Raw genomic sequence first — 26,437 nt, 5'->3', positions numbered from 1 at the left:
TACGAACAAAATTGCAAATCGAGCAAATAAAAAAGAAACTGCTGATGGTGAAATTGATCAACATAATTATATACATAAATGTTATCTGATATTTATTTGCAAAATGCAGGCACTAAATTTAAAAATCCTTTTGCTCTTTTTTTTTAATTTTTGTACTAAACAAAGGGCAGGAAAAATAATATGTACTAGGAATTAAAACACATAAGAATTATTTTCAAGAAGTTTGATATTTATGTTAAATTCCCGCAATAGCTGTGTAGCATGTTGAAGAAAATATTCAATGATTGGCTGAAATATAATTACCATTTTATTAAATTTTGATTTTTTAATTTCCAAAATAAAATGTCAGTATAATATATTAACATTTTATTTTGGATTCGTCATATACTGGTAATTTTTTAAAGGATATCAATGGAGTAAAAACACGATGGATTTTTTTTGTTGACTATCCATGTTTTTCATCATTTTTATCTCTGCTTACAAGCATATTATGGATACATTGTATAGATTACATCGGATTACATTATAGTATAATATTATTATCATATAATTCCCTCTTTGTGCTAGAACTTGATTAATACACATCTTTATTAATAATATTAACATCCAGCAAAATATGTTGCACATCATGTAATTCACTCGCGTGTACCATTTTGTCGTATTCTGTTCTTCCGACGCATGTGTGTTGGTATATTATGTGCAATTGCGCTGCACGCAAGCAGTGATCTACTTCAATTCATGTCATGATCTACATTTATTTGCAGCTGTCTGATTGCTGAGATGCCTTTTAATTCTTTGTCATTTTTTTTTCTTCGGCGGTATATGTTTTATGTTTTGTGAACTGACTAATTATTGGGGAGAATAAAAAATAATACCTTCTAAATTAATACAAATCGAGCCGTCTCTGTCGCCACGAAAGAAAACACCAGATATTGGATAATAAGGCTTGACTAGCACAACGTGATTGGCCTTCAACGACACACAGGTATTTTCTTCCTGGTAAAATGATTAGCAGGTACAAATATACACAAATAATTATAGACAAATCGACACAAATCAATTGAGGACTCGTTCATAGTAGCAAGAACTGCAGAAGGGCGACAAAATGTACAGGTTTTCTCATTCTTGATATAAAAAAAACGTTCAAAATCAGCCACATCGTACAATTATTAATCAATAAGTTAACATGATCAAAGTCAACGCAGAGAGCTTGGCAACCCTCTAAAATTTTAAGTTAATACTTGAGCACCAATTGGATTGCAGGAGTTTTGGGGCAAATTAATACAAAATTCCCAATAAACTGGAAACTAATTTTGAAAAACGTTGAAAAAATGTGCTCCTTCTCCCTGCTTTTTCAAAGATTTATGGCAAGTAGCTTCTTCTCCAGAGAAAATCACTTGCGCGTGTCAAGCGGAGATTAATTAGCACAAATTAATAAATTGCAACTCAATGCATTAATTTATATCAACAATTAAAACATACTTAAATAAGAAAATGGCACAACCTCAGCCATAGCGCAGACAGTATTATTATAACTAACACAAAATTTCTATCAATCGAGTGTGTGTAATAGCATCTCATCAATACGTATAAAAATAAGTTATAGTCAATTCTCTGGTTGGGTGCGGTGTGTGTATGTGTGTTTGTGAGATTCGTAAAATGAAAACAATAGAGGTGGATAATAATAAGCGTAACTGAAGATTCTCAACTATCGTCATCTGCACTTGTTATATATCGTAAAATTAATTTTCTTTTGATACGCGTTTCTCTCGCTCACAGTGTATTTGCTGCGTCTCTAATCAATAAATAGCCTCCTTGTTAAGTCCATCAGTCTTGAGTGGGTGCGAGCACTCTCTTCTGCTTTTTACCTATGCTTCCGCGTGTTGACACCAGACATTCGCTTGCGGTGGTGGAAACACTGCCTGCAGCACTCGTCCTCCTTAGAGTTTTTTCGCCTACAGGCCGAGCAGTCCTTGCGAGTGCAATTCACTTGCCCATTCTACAAAATACACAAAACTCAATTAATTTTTAGTTAAATTGAAAAAAATAATGATGTAAATTAAAAGGGAATGTACTTGAATGTCTTGAATATTTAAAAAAATTTCGTTTTCATTAAAAAAATCTAGAAAATAATAAATCAAACCTTGCAGCGGCACGTGATGCACTTTTCTACACCGTGTGATGCAATCCTCGGATGCCACTCCTCGCCATTCATGTAGGGGATCTTTGTGATGTAAATGCATCCACCCTCGTTGAGAATATCTTGCGTCGTCTTTGGCTGGCTGTAGTCCCCTTGGACCGTCGCAGGAATCAAGGGATGGGATGTTGTTGGTGGACACACTTTACAGCAAGAGTTGGCTGGCTTGTACGCTTCACTCAAGGGACAGTTCAAAGGTGGACATCTCTGCCGGTCAAACCGTATCTGAAGTGAGTTTGCCTGTGGAAGAAAAAATTATTGAAGATAAAAAAAATCAAACTGATTGAAAGAAAAAAAAATAACTTACATCACATGTGCATAAGGTGCACTTGTCAAATCCATTGGGGTGCAAAAAGGGGTACCAAGTGCTCCCGGCGTGATGGAATAAGCCACCCAACTGACATCCTTTGGATTCGTCAGATGCAATAGACATGTCTTAAAAAAATAGAAACAAATTTAACAATCAAGTTATGCAACTGGCACGACTCTCCGGATGAGCGGGTTGCATACTTACTGTAGCACGATGGACAACAGTCGCCCTTTTTCTTGGTTGGATTTGGGCAGTTGGTGGCGGGACAAGGAATTGGCTCACACGAGGGTCGCCCATTTTTGCAGTTGCACATAGAGCACATGTCACTGCTGGCCCTCCAGAGGTCTCCCTCCTTGTAGAAGCGGCCGTCGTACAAGCAGGAGCGTTCTTGCATTGGTGAATCCTCGTCTTGTGGCAGATCATTGTCTGAAATGCGTGGCAGGCACGAAGGCGGTAAGCGAAGCTAAAAAATTAAAATCAACTTCGGTGGTCTCTAAAAAGATATCGCTAATTTTACCGATTCTATATGCGTCTGCAGTATGGAGGTGTTGCTCTTCTGATCGACCACATTCAAGAAAGACATTCCAGAGTGGAGTCGCGCCAAGTCAATGTCTTTCAGACCAATCGTAAAACCTTCCACAAGAGGACCGTAGAATTCTACGATTTTCTTTCGGGAAATTGGGGCGTTCGAAGCCATTACTGGGATGTCCTCCAAGTAAAGCTCTAACAATCGTTGTTCGAGGCCGTAGCCAGTGAGAGAAATCTGCAACAGAACATTTTTTTAATCAATAAATATTCAGGGGAGTAAAGAACTAGAATATTTTTCTTTTTTTTTTTTAGAAAAAAATTTTACCTCGTATAGTAAGCTGCAGTCCTTGTCAACAGACACCCAGGCCATTCCAACGGTGCCAGCAGGCGTCTTCTGATTCGGTCTCTTCAGCAGCAGGGGCGCGTCGACCAGGCGAGGGTCTGCGGCAGGGTGCATGGAGAGCCGCCCTTTGACCACGTTCTCCTTGTCACCCAGGGTGACACTGACGCTCAGCTCGCCGCCGTACAACTGCTCCAGTTCTCTGGGCGTCAACCTGTCGACGGAGCCATTGGCCCAGCCGTTTCTGAAACTGTCCGTCAGATTCTCAATGTCCTGGCGACGGCCGCGGCCCTTGCCAGCAATCAGGTGCAAACCGGTGAGAGGCGAGTCGAGATCGTCGAGACGCACGTTGTACAAGAGAGAGCCGTCCCGCGCCAAGTACATCCAGGACATACCTGCTGCGGACGTCGTCGCAGGGTGTGGGGAGGACAAATCGGCTAGGTCCATGCCAAAGCTGTCATCGGCCTCCACCGAGGACAGGGTTGCCTGGAAAATGTCGCAGCTCACGCGGACGGAGATGTCACCATGAAGGCGATACTCGGGGTGGTGCTTCGACTGGACACTCAGGTGCAATTTGCTGCGCGCCAGCAGTTTCAAATCTGCATTCTTGACTGCCGAGCGCACTTCCAACGTGTTCAATTCCTAAAAATAAAAATAAAAGAACATATGAAAAATTGGATATTTAAAATTTTTAAATAATTAATTATATTATAAGCATTTAAATTGAGGATAAAATGTCTTTTTTTTTGAAACATTAAACAACTCGAAAAAGCTAACTTAAATGAAATAATCAATCTAGTTCTGAAAATGAGATTTTAAAGTTTACTTACGTGGATGGGTTTGTGGATCCTGACAACCTCGTCCAAGACAATGTGTTTGTCGGAGGCAAGACGGACGATGAGAGGAACGTCGGCGACGTCGTCGGGAGAGAAGGCGCCGTTAAAGACAACGCTGAGGTGGATGCTGGGTGCACTGGAGGAGGCTGTGATGATGGCGGTGCCACCGACGCCCCTCGCCGGGTTCTCAGGGGCCGCCTCCAACAAGGACGAAAAGAGCTCCGTGTTGAGGCCCTTGTAGCGGGCGATCTGGCCGCCGAGGTGCCGCGGCTCGTCAACGATGCCTGGCGCCGGGGGTGCCACCGTCAGCAGGGCGATGTGCACTTTCTCTTCGCGCAGCATTTGGCGGTAAGAACGGGGAACGCGCCACCACACGCCGCACAACTTGCCGGTCACGTTTTGGTAAGTGTTCTCGGTCAGCAACTGCTCTTCGAGGATGGCCCCCTCGGCGCCAAGGAAGCGGATGGCCTTAGGCCGAGGCATGTCCGGCGAGTGCACCACAGAGTAGTACAGGTTCTTCTTGTGGAAGTTGAATCGCGCTGTCGCCACGGCGCGCGTGTCCAGTTCACGCTGGGACGTGCGTCCTGTTAGAATTGCTGCAAAACCTACACATAACAGAAGAATAAAATTTGAAAATTTTGAAACTTTTAGGTTGAAATTTTAAATTTATAAGCAAGTTCAAGTTCAATTTTTATTTTAATTCTGAACTCCTACATATTAAATCCTTTATTGTTAATTTCTTATTCAAATACATTTTTAAATTTGATTGCTTGTTTTCAAATAAAATCGTTTATAAAAGAAAAAAATGAAATGAATTCTTATATTAGAAAAACTTATGCTTGGAAGGAAAAATAAAATATTTCCTCCTCATTGTATAAGCTCTTTTAGAAAGGCGCTAAAATTCCATATAAGGACACCGACTTAAGGACAGAGCGGCTATTGCGCATCATTTTCAAGGCGAAAACGTCTCAGTCCAATGGCAGCGAGCGACTAGTGGAGCAATCGGCACAAAAAAAGAGATAATTTTCATCTAAAGTAATCGAAAATAAAGCAAGACGTTTTAATGTCATTATTTTATGCTCGGCGAAGGCGTTCCACTCCTTAAGCTAAGCGACGTTGTCACTGAAAAATTGCATGAATGGCGCCGCGCAGCAAAACAGCCGTTATTAATTAGGCATAGTTGACACAGCATCTCGCAGTCATTAAGAGTCAACCGGCGACGTTCAATATGCGCGTCGGCGGGTGAGCTTTATGGGCCAGGTTCAACTCCGGTTCTCTCACCAGCGCGGCGCCTCGGTAATCTCTCACCATAATCTCTGTTGCGCGTTATTATTTTTTTTTTCTTCATATAAATTTTGCCATCTCTCTCTTTCTCAAGAGGTCCATCTGAGGGGCAAATTTTAGAAAATAACTAGGGCACATCGATCGAGTCTATTTTGATCCGCGCGCGGGGATATGGCGGAAAATGATATTTCGAAACAAGGACGTACGGATTTTCTTTCTCTCTCGTCTCGGTGCCGAAATGCGACAAAGTGTACGCAGAGGCGGCGGAGGGAATAATTTGTCGCAATGCGAGATCAAAGTTCGCTCTCCTGACAGAAAACAAACGAGCCCTGCCGGCTCCATGCAGTCGCCGGTCGGCTGATGTCATCCCGTGTGCGCTTTTCGCGTTATCGCCCCGCCTCGGTGAAATCGGCGGCGGCCCCTCCAGCACCGCCCGCGCGCCCTTTCGGAGTCGGATTTCTGCGGAGAGGCCTCTCAGGGGGAGAGGGGGCCGAAAAAGTAAACGAGTCAGCTGCGAAGCGTAGGTGGAGGAGTGAGTGAGTGACCCTGGTGACCTTGGCAACGAGACCGAGCGGCAGGCGTGCGAACAAGTAATGAGCGCGCTCTACCCATTGATTGGAACTGATATTTGCTATTGTACATTAAAAGGTAGCGCCCAAGTTTATTGCACACATAGTCATGCCTTTGAGGTTCTTCTCACTCTCCTCGGCCATCTCGCTGGGGTGCTGGATGTCCTGTGCTGTGTCGGGACCTGCAAAACGTGCTTGGTGAATAACAAGTTTGTTAGCTGTTTCTTAATATTATGGACCCGTTAATTCTTTTGTTGTGCCGCCAAGTGCGAGGAGAAATTTCGCCAAGTATATCATAAATATTTATATTTTAAGCCGTGAATGTTATTTCTCCACTGAATGATTCATTCAGAATGAATCATGAAAGAGTTAAGGGGAAAGATAATCACATATATTTTATTGGGAAAATGGCACACGCAAAATGATTAATTAAGAAATATGGGATAATTCTTGATTGGATAATAATTATAAAACCTAGATAGAATATCTAGCAATTAAAACATTTTTTTCAATTCATCCAAGTGCTTTGAATATCTGATGACAAATTTGGCTTTAAAATTTTGATTTCTTGGATAATCCATACTAATGAACTTACTATGAATAAGGTCAGCTTCGCAAACTTTGCAACACCGACCGGGAAGTAGGACCGGCTCGTCGCAACTGGGCACGGGACACTCGTTTTTGATGTTCCTGCATTGACTGCGGGCCACAATTCGTCTCTTCTTGTGAACCTATAACCAAAAACCAACAAAATAAATATTAAAATTAACTTCATTTACTTTGGGGCCTACAATAAAAGTGAAAAATTATCCTCAAAATTTGCGAGTGAAATTTTTTAGCAACATTAGAATTGGGGAAATTGTTATTTGCAATGTTGCATACATGTGTATTGTGCTATTATATTGTTTTATGCTGATTTGGCACACGTGGAGCGGTCTCTTTTCAAATGTAAGTTTCTTGACTTGCAGACCTCCTCAAATTATCTTTTCGTGCAAGAGTATATATTCGCAGGCAACGTATCAGGATATTTGACAGTTTAACAGATCACCTTGAAACAGCGCGCCGCCAATTTCATTTTTACAACGGTCCTGCGATAATATGTATAACAAGCATGTTGGAAAAAAAAATTAATCACACGTGAGCGTTCTCGTCTTTGATCTATTTGGTCGTGTCTACGCCAATAAAATAGTGTATTTCTATCTTTTATATCTGGCCGAAGGAAAATAAAATCGTGGCCATAGAAAAAGAAATCAACAATCGACTAGATTAAGGCGTGTACATATATAAGTGGGCAGCAGTTTAAAGCATCGCTATTGGCGCCGCTTTATATCACCTGGTTTCGCTTTTGGCGAAATCAGTTCCGCCAGCGACGAGCAACAAATGTTGAAAAAGTGGGCAAATAAGCAAAGACGGCGTGATGTGTTTTTACGTTATAAGTGGATTGTGGAGTAGTAAAAATAAATATCATGTGAATGCGTGCGGTTTCGCAGTCGTGGAGGTCTCTCTTTCACCAGCAGCAGCACCAGGCAGCAGCGGTGTGGCCCAACGCCACGCAATGGGGGGCTATTCAATTCATTCGGCCGACGATTGATGTATCGCGAGTGGGAGCTCCAGTTCATTCACCACCAATTGCGCAAAAATCTTCGCTATTCACTTCCCGATTGATGTATCGCGAGTGGGAGCTCCAGTTCATTCACCACCAATTGCGCAAAAATCTTCGCTATTCACTTCCATTGAGCATTAAGGCCGCGTAAAAATAACACATATCAACCGTAATAGAAAATTGCCGTTTTATTATTAGAAAAAAAAGACAAGTGGAGAAACTGTGCCGTTGGACAGACGTGTCGTGCGGGTGGCATGTCTTGACAGGGGTGCTCACTACCAATGAATAGCCATTGAGACTTGAATAGAGTTCTTGTCAGAGACAGGCAGGATGGATTTTTTTTTTCAAAGTATTAAGGACCACACATGATTTCATTGATTGCAAAGCCAATATTTGAAAGAATTTTGACAGGGGAGAATTTTGCTGGAACAGATAATTCAGTAATCGCTTTGATTCTTTCAGCGAAGATTTGAAAGAGTCAAAAGCCGTGACAGCTGCTGGACGTCACTTTTGTTAAGTAGTTTGAAGAGCACAAGGAGGGGGTGAAGCGAAATTTTTTTTCCTCATAAGATAACAAACTATGATGCTCTCTTAAACATTATTTCTTCAAATAAAGCCTGTATGGATTTTGACCAAATATTCCAAGTGTTTTTTTTTTTTTTAAATTTGCATGCAATATTTAGGTTTGGCTAAAAATCATATATATATTTTTTACTTGCGTGTTTATTTATTTTTTGTAGTATGTATATAATTTTTAATGCGGCCGTGTTGCTAAATTGGATTATAAATTTACGAAAAAGGCATTAAGTCTGCCAAGAGAACGCCCCAAGCGGCGATTTTCATTCATGCATGGAGGGTTATACTCACAGGAACGCAGGTACAGCGAATGCAGTACATCACTCCAAACGGCGGGCCCAGATCTGCATTCCACTGTTGTCCCAGTTCATAAAGCTGCTTGCCGAACTGGCATTCTGAAACAATGAGAGAATAAGAAATAAGACATCAAGCTGAGAGAGTAATTGTGCAGCGGCGGGACATGTATTTCTGTGTCCATTTAATTTAAAAAGTTGAAAGTTTATCCGGCAAAAAAGGTATATACACATGCCATTAAAAAAATGGTCGATTGTAAAAAGGAAAAAGTTCTTCTGGCGGAGTGCTTGAAAATAAATCGTGTCTTGCAAAATTGTTAACGATGTGCAAAATTCGGTACGCAAAAATCACGAAGGCCATAAAATTTATGGCTGCATCATCAGCAGCTTATAAAATTAACAGATGAAAGAACCGACCGTCTTTTAATTTAGCAGTCGTGATTTTCGAAATGCATTTTATTCATTTCCAGCGGCAAAGGGAAGAAGTGCAGGTTATAATCGAAAACCGCCCACGATACACGTTGGCAGCAGAAGAGTGTCTGCGGCGGTCAGGGTTTGTGCGAGGAGAGGCGCGCGTTGAACGAACGCAGATTTGACTTTTGGCCAACTCGCAGCACTTCTGCCAGATCCGCTTCTCAGCAGTCAGACACTCAGACAGACGCCTCGAGCGCGTTACGGACCATTTAAATTGACTTCAAGTGGGGGAGAATTCAATTGGTGTGAGATTAAGATAATAATGACGATTAAAATTCTGATGCGGTGACATAAAATCTCGGCATTTATTTTTGGTTTTTCCTCGTAGCATACATGTTTCCCCAAATGGCAATGGAGAAAATAAACAAGACAAAGTTGAAAAATGCATTGATTGCAATTTCATTAAAATGATTTTAAACTTAATTAAATTTTCCACGATATTTTATTGTAATTAGTTAATTTTTCCGATTTATGCAAAAAGGGCGCTTTGAATTGTACCCCTCACTCTTAAAATATATTTTCAGATGCGAATGAAAGAAACATCACAATCTGAATAATTATAGAGTTATAGATCTCAAATGAACAATTTTATTTTTGTAAGTAGAATTTCAAGATCGAGGGTTGATTCATAGTGTTTTGAATATAAAGTCGGTAAAAAAGGATCGATTTAGTGGTATGTAAAAAGCCGCAATTCTTGTTAAAATGATTTCACAGCTCATTAATCATGGCTGCAGCCCGCCGTTGAAACATGCAAAGCAGGATATTGTTTCTCTTAAACAAAAACAACTAGCAAAACACATCGAGGAAAAGCCGTTTTTAATTAAATTCAAAGAACCAATAAACAATTTTAGGTCATTCTTTCTTGCTCGTCCTTGAAGTTTGCGATATTGACTGAATAATCATTTATCACATTTTTTCTCACAGATAACAAAACTTTTCTGGAGGTTTGTGACCTCCAATAAGATCTTTAATAAACAGCATAACACATCTCAAATTTGGCACTAACAAATTTAGGTCAATCTCGTAAATTGCAGATATTCAAACAGTTCATGCAGAAAAATAATAATTTTTGCGTGTTTTTTAAAATGTGAGGAAATCTGGTCAATTTGAAATCTAAAAATTACCCTTAATATTAAATTTATTTGAAATTATGGATTTAAGTACTAAATTCCATAATTGAAATCCAAGAGCTTGCCAAAAGTTTACTTAAAATTTAGAAAATCGATTTATTTGCAGAAGAAGTTGGATAATTAACTCAAGTGTGCCTGTTTCCGTAAGAAACCTTCTACAAGACCATTTATAACTGAAATTATTTCTTTTTCAAAAAGACCAAATTCAACTGAAAAAAAACCCCACAAAAACTCAAAAGATGCATTGAAATGATTGAAATAAATAAATAAATTTTTTTAGTAATTTATAAATTTATAAAATGATTGAAGATGAAAAAATTTTATAGGAAAAAATTCTCCGAAAGCAAAATGTTTCTTAATCTTTCCCCACCTTTCGTTTTCCGTTATTATAGCACTTTTTTAATCAAATTTGCAGGATGAATTTTGCAGACGTGTCTCATTGTCAGTGCGACAAGGGCACCTCGCTGAATTGAATAGCCCTCGATAATAAATATTATGGATGGGCGAGTGTGGCGCGCATAAGTCGAAATATGGAGCGAGAGGAGCAAGCGAGCACGCCAAGGAAAACGTTCTAATGGGAGGCGGCGTCGGACTAATAAAAAAATAATTATGATGATAGCTTTGTTTTTCCTGTCTGGCAGCAGAAAACTGCTGCGTTTGCATCGCGGTGTGTCTTAACGCGATAAAAAACAATAAAAGTGTGACGGAGAGGGAATTTTATCTTTCGCGTCGTTTTTTGAGGCCGAAAGCGATTTTCTCTGAAATTAAAAGGGCGATTAGTGCAATTATTAGCCGAGCCAACCGCGTGCATCGTGGAGAGAGAGAAAGATACAGCCCTATATGGGAAAGGACTGAATTTGGTTCGACCTTGTCAAGGTGTTAATGCCGTTGAGTCACGAGCGCTACTAACTTACCGCCGCTGCATGCACGCCCGCCAATCGGCTGCCAAGGTATAATCCGGCGGCGGCTCGTTAAATTTCATTCTTTTTTTGATAATGGAAGGTAAAATATTTATATTCAGGCTACACGCCGCGTGCAAACTGTTTTCTTCAACTGACCGTGTGAATCGGGAAAGGAAAACCTCTATCTCTCATTCAGGTTTGGAACGTCCTGACGGCGTTTATGGCGTTTTCTTGTATATGTTTACCTACATGAGTGTGTTTGAAATTGATAATCGAAGGCAAGAGGAGGAAAAATCGTTTAGAAAACAATCAAAACAGGAAATATTTGATGCACACCAAGTTGCGAAATTTTTATAAAAGGAAGTGAATTTTTAATTGAAAAATTGCATCGTCGTGGCAAAAAGAGGCGCAGCAAGCTTTTATTCAAATTTATTTTCGGCTTATTTAAATTTTCTGAAGGACACGTCAAGTTTTGAGATGAAATAAAATAATGGTGTATGAAACGTGTATGGAAAAGACAGAGAGACACTCCAACCGCGACAATCCCAACCGCGACGTTTTATTGCGGACTGCGTTCCCACCCATCACTCGAGGTCACCTGAAGGTCAAAGGTCAACAATGGAGGTGAATTGTCACCATTTGTCGAGCATTGCGCACAGAGTCGGCAATGTTAACAGATTTCATATTTAAAAATTTCATTCAGCAAAAGAGGTTTAGTGCATGCAGATTTTTTGTAAAAGTGCGTAATTCAATAATGAAACAGACCTAAAAGCGCGAAGAAACGACACTTATTAAATTAATTTCTCTGATTTCTTTTTATTTTTGATTGAAAATAATAAAGAGCAAAATATAAAATTATAAACAATAATGTTTGGCAATTTTTTTTATCAATGCCTTTTGACCGACAAATAAATATAATATAATGGTTCATTGGTACGACTACAAAATTCACTTCAGAAAAGATATTTGCAATGAATTTTTATATTTCTGTTCAATTTTCTTTGATGTTAGAGTATATTTATCAAAAAGCTTTGCAAAAAAATGTGGGAGCCAAGTTAGGAAAATTTATTAACGGCGATAAATATCATTAGACTTTCAGGTCGTTCCATTTTCTTAGATCTTTTCCAGGGCCGTAATACGCTGAGAGTGTTGGATTTCAAATCGCACATAAACTTGGCGTACCCGCTGCTGGAGAGACAGCAAGAAGTGTCCTCTTTACAAACTGCGCAACTGGCGCGAGACAAATTTAATGCGCTACCCTTGGAGCAAGATCTAAGCCATCAAAAGAGGCCAGCAGATCAGCTCGCGCTCAGCATTGGTATATTTTTGTTTGAAGTCTAGCTCTAGGTGTCGGACAAACGTCGTGCATCAGCAGACAGACAATCACACAGCCAAAGATGCTATCTGACAATTGGCGGCCGCATTTAAAACTTTTAATGTTTTGTTGCGTCACATTCAAGGGCTCTGCTCTGGGCAGGAGGTGCGTCCGCCGCGCGAATAATGTTCTCGCAGGGCTGACGTCATTGCCTGCCTGGGCGTGGTAAAGTACGCCTTTGTTCTGTCACATGGCGATGCCGGCTAACCCTTTTTGCACTCTGACAACTCTCCAAAATGAGCAGCGCCTGCACCACAATGGGACTGTCTGGCCGCCTGGCTGCGCGCCGCCGCCGAGAGAGCGCGAAACAAATATAACCCTTTGAAGAATATCAATTGTTGACGCGCGTCTGATGGGCCGATTAAAGAGCGAATATCAAAAGATCTCTCATGGGAGCTATGCTATTGCTAATTGTATAAGAGCACTTTCAAATGACAACCTGAAAATGATTCAGAGTCAAATTTTGATAACAAGGATGCAATAGTAAAACTAAAAGGACATAATTATTTACTTCAAATTTGGGCCACTGTGAGTGAAATATGGAGTACAATATATTTTAGCAAGCATTTTTGAATGAAAAATTAGAAATTATTTCCTTGATATAATTGGAAAGATTGTGTTTAGATATACTTTGATCTCTTGAATAGACTTCCGGAGACCAAAGCGACTCCAAGCCTCACGCAGGCGTAAAAGAAGAATTTGATTTGTGAGATTTTCAGGTTTTAGAAGATTAGAGGTTGCAAATTATCTCAATTAAAAAAGCATAAATCTAAAGAAAAAGCTCCAAATAACAACTGTATTATTATTTAATATTTTTTTTTTATAAAATTTGGAAATTCACTATCATGGAGAACGATTTATTGAAGTAAGAAATCATAACGATCCGAAACCCAGCAATATTGATCTCAAATTTGTAGTTTCAAAAATTCGTTGGCAAAAGAAATACTTCCACCACGGTCTTTGGTGGCTGCGCTGGAGATTATCTTGTTTTTCAAATACGTTGAACAGCGAACTTTTAACGGACTGGCAGGTGGCCAAAATTAAAACTTGTCAAAATCAAGGTCTCTTTGGCCAATGACGGATGGGGTGGGTTAAATTGTCACTCCTCGAGAAGTTTCTGTATTTATTCCATAGCACTTTTCGCCAACAAATTATGTGGTGCGTGGCGTCGGGGCCTTTGCAGGTTTTGCGAGAACTTTCCATTGGTGTTCGAAACATTTAATCTGTTTTACGGTTTAGAAATGCTCCTTTGATTGCTTTTTAAACTTCAAACCAATTAATTTTGAGCGGCGAGACTGAAATAGTTTTAGGGGGTAGGCAACCCGTCGGTCATCTCTCTGCGAGGTGTTTACAAGTGACAAACGTGCAGTGTGCGATTCGAAGCGCGGCGGCGGCGGCGGACAAAAAACACTTGCTCTCGAATAATAATAATTTAACTCAATTTCCTCATTAACTGTCGGCGCGCCGCGGGTCTGCAGCGAAGCGCCGCGACCACCGTCGTCTCTCTCGCTGTAATAAGCTCTCGCGCGCGCTCTTCCTCCGTCTGCCAACGCCGCGGTGGTATTTTTAGTTGACGACTAATTATACTTTAAGTAAACACCACCGCGCATACACACGTATGTACAAGTAGTGGTGCGCGCGAGCAAGCGAGAGAGCGGCTCTCTCGCGGTCGCGCCTACCCGCCGCTATTGCGTAGCTTGGCAAAAATTACTTCACAAGCCCATGGACCGACCGAGCAGCGCTGGTGGCACGTATATAATTGTCGTGCGCCGCTCGCTCTCGCGGGTCAGTCGCCGGCGTTACTTTTTTCTTTAATCTGTTCGCGTTTGTCGGTCGACCGCCGCCGCCGCCGCTTTTATGTAAAAATCGAGAAACGATCGCCGCGGCTTTTTTCAAAGTTTAAATTTAGCTGTGCAGGTAAATGACCTCTTATGAGAGATGCGGTCGGACGGATGAAAGGTCTGTGCGCGTGCGTGAGTGCGTGTCCCTGCGTGTGCGTGTTTGCAAACGCACGCACGCTAAGGTCGATTGGATCATGAATAAATTAATCAGGGGCCACTCAATAAAATTTTAACGAGGAGACTCGCTTCTTTGGGGGTTTCCGAGAACAGCAAGGAAAATTCGCGAAAAAAATTGTAAGATATAATTCAAAAGTTTCCAGTATATAACTATGAGTATGATTTATTAAGCCCTCAAAACTCGCGACTTTTTTACCATCAAATTCAATTGAATCTGAATATTATTGCGTAGTAAAATTAAAGTTGCGTTAATTCAAAAACAAACAAGAAAATTTGATAACAAAACTATTTTTGACTTTTTTAACAAAACTTTATGCTACAGTTCTTGTGAAAGGTTATAAATATATCCATTCATCTCGAAAGACCAACAAAGGCAGCCAATTGCAGCGCGAGAGTGAAAGATCATTGTCGTCAATTTGGTAGGGGGCCAATTTATACACGCGGTACCCTAATTGAGTAGTTCATAACTTCCGGTTTTATTGCCGCAGCGTGTCATCAGACATTTGTTGACGCAATCAATTTGCATTTTATTTTTCTTTTTTATAAAGCACCAATCAATGCGACCTCCTTGGCTTTGAGGCTTGCAAAACCGTGAAAGTTGTGTCTATTTCTCTGTAATTAACGGTAATACGATTAAATATTAGCTCATATAAATTAAATACTGTATAAGGTTTGAAAATTTATTTCCGTTTTTCTCGCTTTGCAAATAAAACAAAATTATTTATTGTTTTAAGTAAAAATATTCTGATCAGATCTTATTGTCTTGTTTTCAACGCAGTCTCGTCATGAGGCAAGTCATTATAAATTTTTTTCATTAGTTTAAACTTAAGTAATTTATAGGTCTGTTTATATTGTCTACCATAATACATTTTGATGATAAAAATTTTAAAGATGAAATTTTATGGCAGATTAAATATTGATTTTATTATTTTTTCCTGGGAAGCCCCATTAAATAATTATCAAAATAGTATTTAAATCCCGTTCTTCACCTCAAAGAAGTTTCAAAAGCCCTAATGGAAATGCCCGTTGCAAGCATTATTATTAAATTAAGGAAATTGGGGGGGGGGGGGGGAAATTACCAGTTTCAGCAAAGGTTATTTAAAAATCATTTTGAAGTTTTGGTACTGATGTTTAGCTGGAGGAAGTGCTAATAAAGGAATGTTTTTTTTTTTTTTGCAAACACAATTGTGGACAATTTGCAAGTCTGGCTGGCGTTTTCATCAAATGATATATACAGAGGGCAAGTGTGCGAATAGCATTTACGGCCTTTGACTGGCGGGCTGCCCCTTGGCGGAGAGCAGCGAGAGACGCGCGGCGACGGTGCGGCATTGGCGCCATGCAGACGCGCTTCTGCAAAAGGTGGGATGTTTTCAAGAGAGAAGAGAGACCTTGGCATTGAGAGGCTGGTGCACTGAAATTACAATTAATATGCCTGGGCGCCGCAGCCGCCAAGCACACACAGAGAAGAAAGACAGCGATGAGCAGGTATTTATGGAAATCGGCGAGCTGAATTTGAATATTGTGCGAGCCGATTATTTATGGATGGGAGGACACGGCACCGCGCCGAGTAATTATGCGACGCGATATAATTTTAGGGGCGGAGAGATTGTGCTGGATTCCCGGCAGATTGATGGGCAAAGTCCAAACCCTCCTTTCTTTGTGCTGCAGCGAAAGGCCCCTGCTGAGCGTGAATAGATTTCAAGGCGCGCGGTGTGAGTTGCAGGAATGCCGCGCAGATTTCATGCCGCTCAAATTCAACACCACGCATATAAGGCGAAAAAATGTGGACGATCTCGAGATTTGCACGTCTGCCGCCGATGAGAAATTGCGCGAATTTTTCACATGTCTCGTGTGTTTGCACGGGAAAGACGACTCAGCGCAAATATCGAAAAATTTATTTGATGAATTTTTTGCAGTAACAGAGTGTGACCCGAGTCTGGGAGCAAGAGCGAATGTAAATGTGGTATCTGCGTATTCTCCATGTTAGTTGCTCGAAAGTTGTAAAGTCGTGCACAGGTCGCCGTGTAAATTTTTTTTAGTGAGTGGGGAGCGGCATGAGACGCGTGGAAGGAAAGAGATTATATGTTGAGAATAAGCGCCAGGTTATCTCTGTGGCAGTGGCGAATTGGTATAGCATTTCTAAAATTACTTTAGCAAATGAATGGCCATTTATCGTGCAAGCTTTTCGTCAGACATGTAAATTGAAATAAAAATTGCACCTGAATAAAGTGTAGATCTAATTATATTTATAGTTGTACAATCAATATAAAAGGTGCCTAAAACTTTGCGCAATCTTAAATAATAATTTTATAACTAATCTTGATTTGTAAATTTTCAAAATATACTTGAAAATTTTATCAAATCCTATTTGTATAGAATGAAAATAGTTATTTATGCAAATATCGGCAAATATACACATTTAGAGAGTAACAAGTAATTTTATCATGAATTTGAATAAAATACAATTTTATTTATATACAATTTTGGGTCCTTTTTATAAATTTAATAGGGACTTAAAACAATCATGGAACGACGAAAATTTTGAGGAGTATATATTTACTGGTTTATAGTGTTGTTTGAAAACACTATCAAATATCGTGCAACTAAGAGATCTCCAATCAAGCGCCTCCCCGCCTTATTATTATCTCCCATCAGAACAGTATAATTTTTTAATTATACCTCTCGTCTGTGAGTAAATAAAGCACGATAAGATGAGCTGTCAGCTTCTGATGTGGTGCGTGATAAGAAACTCAAAAGCCGCACAGTTTTTTATTATATGAACATCACAAAAAAATAAAATAGAATACTGAATTCCTTTTTTTTAAGAATTGTATAAAACTCAAAACTCTCACAACAGCAACGAGCGAGATATTATAAATTTTAAAAGTCACGTTTACAATCACGAGTCTATATGTTACATGAAGAGGCAGTGGTGATGATTACACCAGGATTACGCCTTACTGTACTTGTTAGTTTATGATATCTTGTATACGGTTAGCCGAGGAGAACATTGAGTGCAACCGTCCCCTTTGAGCACTTCCTCGCTTTCAGAGATTGTTTGTTTTCAATTCACTCCAAGCCAAGGCTATATGATATTGAGTGCAATTTGAAAAAGTCGATTTGAAAAAAAGTGCAATCAAACATAATATGGCCTAATTTCATTTGGCGTGACAGAAAAATCTAGATAACTGCAAAGATTTCAGTGTGGTCGTGGTGATAAAACAACCAAATTCTTTGGAACAATAGAAATATAATTTATCTAGAGCGCATATATAGAGACATATCTTATCCGGGAGGCAAAATTGGACTGATATATTATTTGAATAGCCCTGATTTTAATTTAACAAATTCCATGCTACCAAGAATGACATATTGATATCACTTTTTTTGCTTCACTTTGTTGTTTCCTTTGAGCAAGCGATAAGAAGAGCAATGTGACGCTGTGAGCAAATATAATACTCTGTTTAATTGACAGCGTCGGAGGCTGGTCATTATCAGCTGTTTCCCGCTGCGCATCCTGATCTTTTTCATAAACCCTTTTGGTTACATTAAATTAGCTGTCAAATGGTCCCTTCTTCCACAATGCGCGGTCTCACAATGATATATACGGCGACTTGAAAGAGAGAAGACCGCGCGCACAAGGGCCGGGCAGTTCAGTTACCCCATATTAAAATGGACAATCCCATCCGCAGTCAGCAGAGATATGAATTTTTCTGAGCGCAGACAATCCACCAATGAAGATAAATCGGCTGATATGCCACATTCATGGCCTGCGATTCACTTCATCCCACCCTCAACCTGGGGCATAATAGTTTTTTTTATAATAGTCTTCATCGCTGGGCTCGGCAGCTTCAAATAAAAACTAAAGATAATATCAAAAAATCTACATCTATTGTTATAAATTTCAAAAGAAACTCTTAAAAAATTTAAATGATTTTTAATTGTACTAAAATTAATTATAATTTATGATCAATAAAAATTCCAATTCAAAAAGTGTACCTAGTTTTTTTCAACAATTTTTAATTAAAAAAGTTTTCCGTACTCGGTTGACACAAGTGGCTGTCTTTTGTGAGGAATCTACTGGCAATCGGTTTGCCCCCGGGCCATTGAATCAAAAGGTGAGTGTGTATTTTGTATCTCTTGTTTGCTTTTTTTCCGATTCGAAGGAGCTGCCCCATGACTGAGCCCCTCCGCAGTATTTCTTTCCCACAGCACGCGTCTCCTTCACTTGAACACAGCAGAGCCATGTGACGGTGACCTTACATGGAGAAGCACACACAATTTTATCATTTTTATTGTTCTCCGCGGACAGTACTATAACCCTTTGCAGCTTGTGTTGCTTTCCTTGAGTGCCTCCGCCGCTTTATATAACAAAAGGTACTTGATCCTCGCGCTCCGCATGCAGAAGAGAGCACGAAAACAATAATTGGGCGCTTTGGAATGGAAAAAAGAAGAAACTCTCCAGCCTTGGCGACTGGCAAAAAATACTTGTCGGTTACCACCCTGCGTGCTAATTGCGCCCAAAATCGTAATTTACAGAATCGTCGAGTGGGTTCAATTTAATTTTAAAATAAGAATCAGGGCAAGTTATAATCTCGAAACCAAATTAATGTTTATATTTTTTAAACAGGTTTGAATCCACTACTTTTTATAAGGACACGAGTGTTTTGATGATTTTGCAATTGAGCTTTGAAATGCTGACGCGATATTTTCAAGTAGCGTTTAGGGCACTTATCAGCAACTAACTCAATTAGCACTTATTTTGTGATTCAATTCCAACCGATGTTGAATTTGCTCAGAGGACATTCGATTTTCGCCCCATCAAAAACGCATCACATTGAATTGAAAGAGAAATTCCAATTTATATTTTCCTTCCAGCAAAAATTTAAAAGCCATTAGGAAATTTTCTTTAATAGTTTTATGAGCTGCTCCAAGCAATGTATTGTTGGCAAAACCAAACTCGCGCGCTGCAGGTGAAAAATATTAGGATGACAAAAGTTAGCTAAATAAAATGCCGGGTTGTCCACCTGTGCGTTGCTGCGTGAATTGAATTAACTCTTTGGAGTGAGGGGCCCACACGGGCTTATATAAGAAGTGTTATTTTCCAGACGGCCGTCGCAGGTGTGCGAGGTCCATCCCAACAAGGATCGTGGCATTTGGCAAAATTATGTCATTACCAGTTGAGTTGTGATGAATGGAAGAAAAAAAACAACACCTGTAATCTCAGCGAAGGGATATTTTTTACACAGAAAACTGAATGATCTTTCGCTCTTCAGGTGGTGTTTGCGTTTCGCGTGTTTGGGTGCAAGGCCTGCAAGTCCGGCAGCTGAACGTTAATTCCTAATCTTCTGAGAAGCAGCTTATTGGAATTGCACACATTCCCCAAATCCCATTGTCTGGCAACCACATGCAGCGCGAGCCGTGAGGCACTCCTTCCTTTTCCACCCTGGCGAGGAGGCAAAGCAGATTTCAGGCAGTAATGAGAAAAGAAGCTCCAAAGACCAGCATTCTTTGCCAGCTGCTTCACGCCCAAAATAACATCAGCACTCTCCAATTTGTGATGCCTTGGGGCCAAAGGAAGCTATTAATACGCGTTTTACGATGTGCGCAGAAATTGAGAGAGGAAATGCGTTTTTACCTCTCGCTGACTGACTGACTGATTGATTTTACTGCTCAAATCGAATCTGATATGGATTGCGTGACGTCAGAAAAGGGAATTCGGAAAACGCAAGGGCCAAAGTCTAAGTCCGGTCTAGACAATCGCAGAGCAATTAGTAATTCCAAAAGACCCACCCAATTAACTTTTGTGAGAAAAATTGAGATGTGCGCTCTAAAACGAAGCGGCGAATTCTGGCTCTCTCAATCTCACTCGGATTTCGCCCAAATAAAAACAGACGGCTGGCAACCCTCTGTCCCTCTCAAAACTTGGCAGCCGAGGCCAGTTTCGGTTTGGCGAAAATATTAATGCTCTTCCAGTGTAAAAATTCATCAGCCGAGGCCTACATTTAAATTTTAACCCTTTGGCACGCGCGTTCAAAAATATTATATATTTTCCCCCTTGGTCGCAACAAACTGCGTTTTAAAATACAAAGTAAATTTATATACAGTTAATTATGTTGATCGTCCCCGCGTGATTCAGAATTCCGGCCACGTCTCATGCATTTTAAAATTGTTCAAATTATTTGCATTTTTATTGTTCGTTTCGCAAACGCATGTGAGGATAACAATGTGAGAGGGGATTTGTGTGGCAAAAGCCCAAATCGATTGTTATTTATGATGACAAAAGGTAAATAACTATAAAATGAGGCTATTTCGATTCAGTTCGTCCGACGACGCCCGCTGAAACTTTGTCCGGCAAATTCCCTTGGCTGACATTGATTGTGAGGCTGCGCGCAGAATTTCAAGTCGGTCAGTCAAGTGTGAAGATATTTTATTTTTCAAGAGCCAAACCGCGTTTCTCTTCTATTCATCCGATGTGAGAATAACAAAAGGTGAAATTTCAACTCCAAGGCAGGCAGCAGAAAAATCTCGAATAATTTAAAGAAAAAAATCTTCTGGCAAAATGTATTTACTTTGTCCAAGGCCAGCAGTTTGCATAAAATTACCCTCATTATTATTGCCGCTTTTTAATTCTGTTTGCGTTTTATTATTATTAATTCTTATTTCACTCCGCCTGATGACTTTACATATGCGTAATTTTTCTAAATATGAAAATCATGTACGCGAGGATATTGTGGTTTAAAAATTGCTATTTGTTTGAAAAATGCATAAGTGGCAAAAGGAGGATACTTTTTTGACGTTTGTTTTTATATTTAATCATTTCTTTATCAAAGTTGCTTTTTTCTCGCAAGATGGATAATCAGGACACAAATATTTTGAGGAATTGTCAAAGATCAAAAGTTGTATAGATGCTCAAAAAATCGTTTGAAAAATAAAAAACAAAGGTAAAGTACACAATTAAAAATTAAATAATTCCAAATAATTCAGATTAATTATAAATTTCAAATAATTTTTAGATTTTTTTATCTTGCCGCCCTTTTTTAACCACTTTTTTTTGTACTGAAACTTAATGTAATATGAATAAAAAGGTCCTACTTATATTAGTGAATAAATAAAATATTTAAACTTGAAAGGATTCCATTAGAAAAAATTGACTTGTTTATTCAGTTCGCGTATGTATTCCACAACGAGCAAGATAAAAATAATACTTCAATAAAGTCAACATCGCTATTTTATTTTCGCGTTTTAAATTTTGGCTACCTCAAGCGTGGAGAACCAATTTATCTGATTCCTCTCGGCCGGTCTGCCGTAATCGATTCGTCTATACATAAAGGCGTTTATTTTAGCGGCGGATGAAATTGCCTAAATGAATAAGCGCTCGGACCGCCTGGCCTGCTGTGCCGCGAGAGATAAAACTTGGTGTGTGTCAGGAGAGGCAGTTTGTTAAACCGGTGACAAACTGTGGCGGCGGCCGCGAGCAAGAGCACCAATTTTATGGCTCTCGTGAATATTTTTTGTGTAAATTTGATTAGGCGAGCGGTTTGTTGCTTGTAATTTGTTGTACACGAGCAGTGAATTTGCCGCTCGCGCCGCGTCTTTCTCTCTCCATTCGTTCGAAGCAGGCAGCCGAGCAAGAGTCACCTTGTAAATATGTGGCTCCCCGTGGCTCGGCGGCTCGCACTCCATATCCATCTGCTGGCGTTTTAGCGTGCAAATATAAATGCATTCTTTGTTTCTGCGCGGCCGTTCGTACATTTAATCGATTCTTGCACAAGCGCATCCAAACAGGAACTGGCTCTAGAAACGCTACTTACACAAATACCATCAATTCCAGGCTAACTCTATATAATCCAGTAGCACAGTGAAGACGCTACCAGTGTATGTGACGAAATTTTTCAATGCCCTTCCAGACTTCAAATGGAGACTCGGGGTCACATTATAACTAAAAAAGGGCCAAGGAACTTTCGAAAAAGAAAAAATTTGAAAATTTGCATCGCGTGCAAATAATATCATTTGGTGTTTATGCAACAAAACTCAGAACTGAAATAATTCTTTAAAAAAAATTAAGTACTTTGTAAGGCTGGTTTTTTAGCTGAATTTTCACTCTGTTATATTGGGATAGGTCTCGGATAGGTGGTTAAATAATCGTTTTAGAATAATGAGGAATACATTTAATTGAGCTTGATAATAATTATCACATTTTCAAGAAAAAAATTTCAACGTTTCTTAATTGAGATTTGCTCAAGAATTAAAATTTGCTTTGGTCTTATGTTAAATATCTATCTCAATATAATTTTCCAATAGAAATGCTTGAATTCAAAAGTTAATAACACAATTCCTTTAGAGTTTTTGATTAAGTATTTAATTACGTTTCGTTTTAATGTTAACACTTTAAAATTGGCGGGAAATTTCCTAAACGTACCTTTAAATACTTAACTTCGGCTAAAATTGATTTGAGAAAGTGTCGGGTTAAAATTTTACGCCAAGACTGCGCTCTGTGCATATTAATTTGAATAAATTCTGCCGTTTTCTTTTTTCTCAATTGAACTTGCGAGTGAATATATGTGCTGCTGCTGGTATATAATAAGTACACACACATATATATTTTGCAAGTGGCGAGTTGGTTCGAAGGAGAGATATTGCAACGCGCGCAGATGTGACATACATGCAAAAAAACAAGAAAAAAAATAAAATGTACTGGCAATGCGAGTGTGTCTCTCTTTCGGCGTCATCGTTTAAACACATATTTACCAGATTAGAGCACACGGTGCGGCTCAAAAACGAGTCTCACGAGTTTAGTCAGGTGAGGGAAATGTAATCGGAAAAATGTGCAGACTTGCGAATTGGCTGGCGCCAGTGCTATCGCGCGCGCCTCGTTCGCCGCTGCTTTCTCTCCGCGCGCGCGGCCAACAAAAGCAACCCAACCCTTGGCACCAAAAACCAGCTATGTACTCGCTCAATTTTCGACCTGCTGAACCAATATTGCCGTGCATTCCGCACAACACCGCACACCACTCAACACAAAACTGCTAATTTTCCAACTGCTGCGCAAATGCATATTAATTAGTTGTTTTTCCCCCAATCATTTAATTCAATTTGAAGGAAAACAAAAATATTAATTTTCCTATTTTGATTTTTTCCTACCTGTGGAGATGAGGGTCCTCTTCCTGGTGGGCTCCTCCTGAATGAGAGGCGTGTTTTTGGTGCCGCGAGCGGCGCCAACGAGGCCCCCAGCGCCGACCAGGTCGTGCACCATGGGGCTGACGAAGAGGAGCACCAGCAGCCGGTGGATGGTGTTCACGAGCCACATCACTGCACTCGCTCGAAACACAATCCAAATTCATGCACACATTCGGCCGAGGGCAGACGGGCTCTCGAGAGACGTACGGACGGACGGACGATTCGGTCGGCAACGGATGAAGACGAACGAAGAAGTGGGAGTCCCACCGTCCACCGCGACTACTCCGACTGACTCACACGCTCTCCGAGTGAGAGAGTCGCGAGAGGAGCGGAGTGGGGGCCGCCGGGCCTATAGGGGACTCCGCCTTGTAAGCTTGCTCGGCACTGCAACCCTCTTCTTGTGACTTTTCCAAATTTCTTTTTCTCTTTTCCACACTTTGGATTTTGCCGAAAAATAATACATCAGATAAATATACGCACGAGATTCCGTCAAGGTACTTAACCACAAAAAAAAATTGGGAGATAAAATCGAGAGCCGCACGTTTAACTATAATTTCAGCACTTTATTAGGTGCCAGTTCGCTGAACGACCACGAACCAACAGGTAAATCAATTACCGTCTTGCAATTAGAGCGGCGGTTGTTACATTGATCAGGTTTTCAAGTTTTATTTCTTTTTTATAATCCAGTATTCAATACATTTTCTTGAATATATGTATTAAAATTATAACATTTTATTCTTGATTTAATTCCACGCTAACAAATTATTGTTGCACAATTTAAATAATAATAAAAAAATACGAATTTTACCTCTCTTATATTAAAACCCCCCGAAAAATAATGTAAAAATTATTTTGTGAATGACAAAACTTTTAAAAATTCGAAATATTGAATTATTATTTATTATTATTTTTTTGTGCGTATTGAATTGATTATTAATTATTGAGCCGTAAACTTTTTTGACAAAAATAATCTAGAGATTATTTTTGTAGAGCTATTTTAAATGAACATTGCCATTTTAACAAATTCATAATTCACAAAACTTTTACAAAAAATAATACTCACAAAAATTTATAAATTTGAGAGTTCATTTTTCTTTTTTTTGAAAATTAACACTTATAATTATTTTGAACTTGATTTATAAATTTTTTTGTGATTTATACAAATTATCTTGGAGGTGATGTTTTTGTTATAAATAAAATTTAAAAGGTGATTCTCAAATAATATAAACACCAAAACAGAAATGTACTATTCTATTTTTTTATGTATATTTGTACAGATCAACAGATGAGAGTCAACAAACTCATAAAATTTGTAACTTATGTATTTAGTAATGAAGCAAGAAAATTATATGTTTCATCCTCATTATTTATATTTTAAATCTCGCTTAATTAAGATAAATGCAAATTTGATTCAAATTTAACATTATTTTTTTAATTGAATTAATTTTGTTTATAAATTGTTGCACTGGTTGAAAGAATTGAAAACGAGAATACAATCACTTGTGATAGCAAAGATAAAATTATTGCATAACGCCCGCGGAGCGAAAAAGGTGTTTGACCGTTTTGTCATTGCGCGCGGCTTACGGACAAACAGGGCAATTAACATTGCGCCTCGCAATTAATTGGTTGGTGGTGACAAAATTCTTTGAAGTGTCAAGAGCGTCACAAAACGACTTGGGAATGCAGAAACGGCTAATGACGACTATTTTTGGAAATTTAATCTATATCGTAAACGCGATCTCTAGCAAACCACAATGCTAATCGCGCGCGCGACTTAAATAAAAGAGATGCAAAAACATTTATTATAAACCTGTTCTGTTCCTTTTGTAATGTTTGCCTCAAAATATAATCTATGATCGCTTTTGTCAAGCAGGATGTTTGATCTGTTCTGATGGATTGATCAACCAAAAAAACGACCTTCAAGGATATTACATTGATAAAATAGTAAACACAGATCTGATTCTTTTTGGAATCGTTCTAATTTTTATAAATAAAAAGATGTGTAAGAGGAAGTCATTTTTTTTTTTTTACTTTCCAAGAGGGAAAATATGCAGATTAGAGTTTCAAGGCTGGCCTGAAAATATACAATTTTCATAATAAATTTTGTTGCAGGCAAATTGTTAAATTAATTATATTTTGTATGTATATTTTGAAACATTAATCAAGTTTTAGCGAAGTTGCTGGAAAAAAAGATGTGGAATATTAACAACAGTAACAATAATAAAAAATAAATTATTATTCATATCAATCAATTGTAGCAATTAAATTGTATTGAAAAAACAAATTGAGAGACGTGTAATTGGTTGTTACATAAATTATCATTTCATTCAGTATAATTGAGAATTAAAGAAAATAAAAATAAACTTATTTGCAATTAAAATACATTATATTCACATATGGACCGAGCTGCAACGCAATTGCAATCAATCTTGGTAAGGAGCATGAGTAATTTGTCAATTGACCTTTATCTTAAAACTCTGAAATTCAAATTGGTCGAGTGGCGAGAATATTATACCAATAATGGAACTTGCCGTGCCTGTTAGAAGAGGTAGCCCTAGGCTCTAGTCCTAAAATGTGGTTCGGCGCCCAATAAAAGAGAGCAGCACAGTACGAAGCTCTAGCAGTGCACAAGGCACAAGCTTTTGCTAATGCTACAGCGTGTTCCTCGCTCAGAAAGCAAAGTTACGAATGATTATTTTTTGAGGGGTTAAAAAAGTAAAAAAGAATTGATAATTTAAAATATAAATGGCGGGGTTAAATCAAAGCTTGGTCAGTTATAAAGAGCTAAATAATTTCATAATAATAATTAAAAGTTACTTTAC

General features: G+C 39.1%; 1 protein-coding gene across 2 annotated transcripts; it reads right to left on the bottom strand.

Annotated features, from left to right (window-relative positions):
• Window positions 1-405: 405 nt before the first annotated feature.
• LOC132196807 (dorsal-ventral patterning protein Sog) lies at window positions 406-23,915 on the bottom strand. Of its 2 annotated transcripts, XM_059619701.1 has the most exons (11): window positions 23,580-23,915; window positions 8,535-8,638; window positions 6,660-6,795; window positions 6,178-6,246; window positions 4,206-4,816; window positions 3,361-4,017; window positions 3,025-3,270; window positions 2,712-2,970; window positions 2,505-2,632; window positions 2,144-2,437; window positions 413-1,999 (listed from the first exon to the last, which is right to left on the bottom strand). In XM_059619701.1, exons 1-11 carry the CDS (start codon window positions 23,743-23,745, stop codon window positions 1,865-1,867), a joined length of 2,805 nt encoding a protein of 934 aa, XP_059475684.1. In that variant the 5' UTR covers window positions 23,746-23,915; the 3' UTR covers window positions 413-1,864. The 2 variants fall into 2 exon arrangements, with proteins under 2 accessions (XP_059475685.1, XP_059475684.1); XM_059619702.1 differs by lacking the exons at window positions 6,178-6,246; window positions 6,660-6,795; window positions 8,535-8,638; window positions 23,580-23,915 and adding an exon at window positions 5,702-6,157 and having other exon boundaries at window positions 406-1,999.
• Window positions 23,916-26,437: the final 2,522 nt, after the last annotated feature.

The sequence above is a fragment of the Neocloeon triangulifer genome, unplaced genomic scaffold (genome assembly GCF_031216515.1).
Source record: "Neocloeon triangulifer isolate White Clay Creek 2 clone unplaced genomic scaffold, ASM3121651v1 ptg000012l, whole genome shotgun sequence".
NCBI lineage: Eukaryota > Metazoa > Arthropoda > Insecta > Ephemeroptera > Baetidae > Neocloeon > Neocloeon triangulifer.
This window is presented reverse-complemented; position numbering and strand designations above follow the sequence as displayed.

Excerpts from the sequence above, each read along its gene's own strand:
- LOC132196807 (XM_059619701.1), bottom strand. The coding sequence starts at position 23,745 with ATGTGGCTCGTGAACACCATCCACCGGCTGCTGGTGCTCCTCTTCGTC. Across the intron at positions 4,018-4,205 it reads GGATCCACAAACCCATCCAC|GAATTGAACACGTTGGAAGT; the intron begins GTAAGTAAACTT and ends TTTTATTTTTAG. Across the intron at positions 2,438-2,504 it reads GCACCTTATGCACATGTGAT|GCAAACTCACTTCAGATACG; the intron begins GTAAGTTATTTT and ends TTTCTTCCACAG.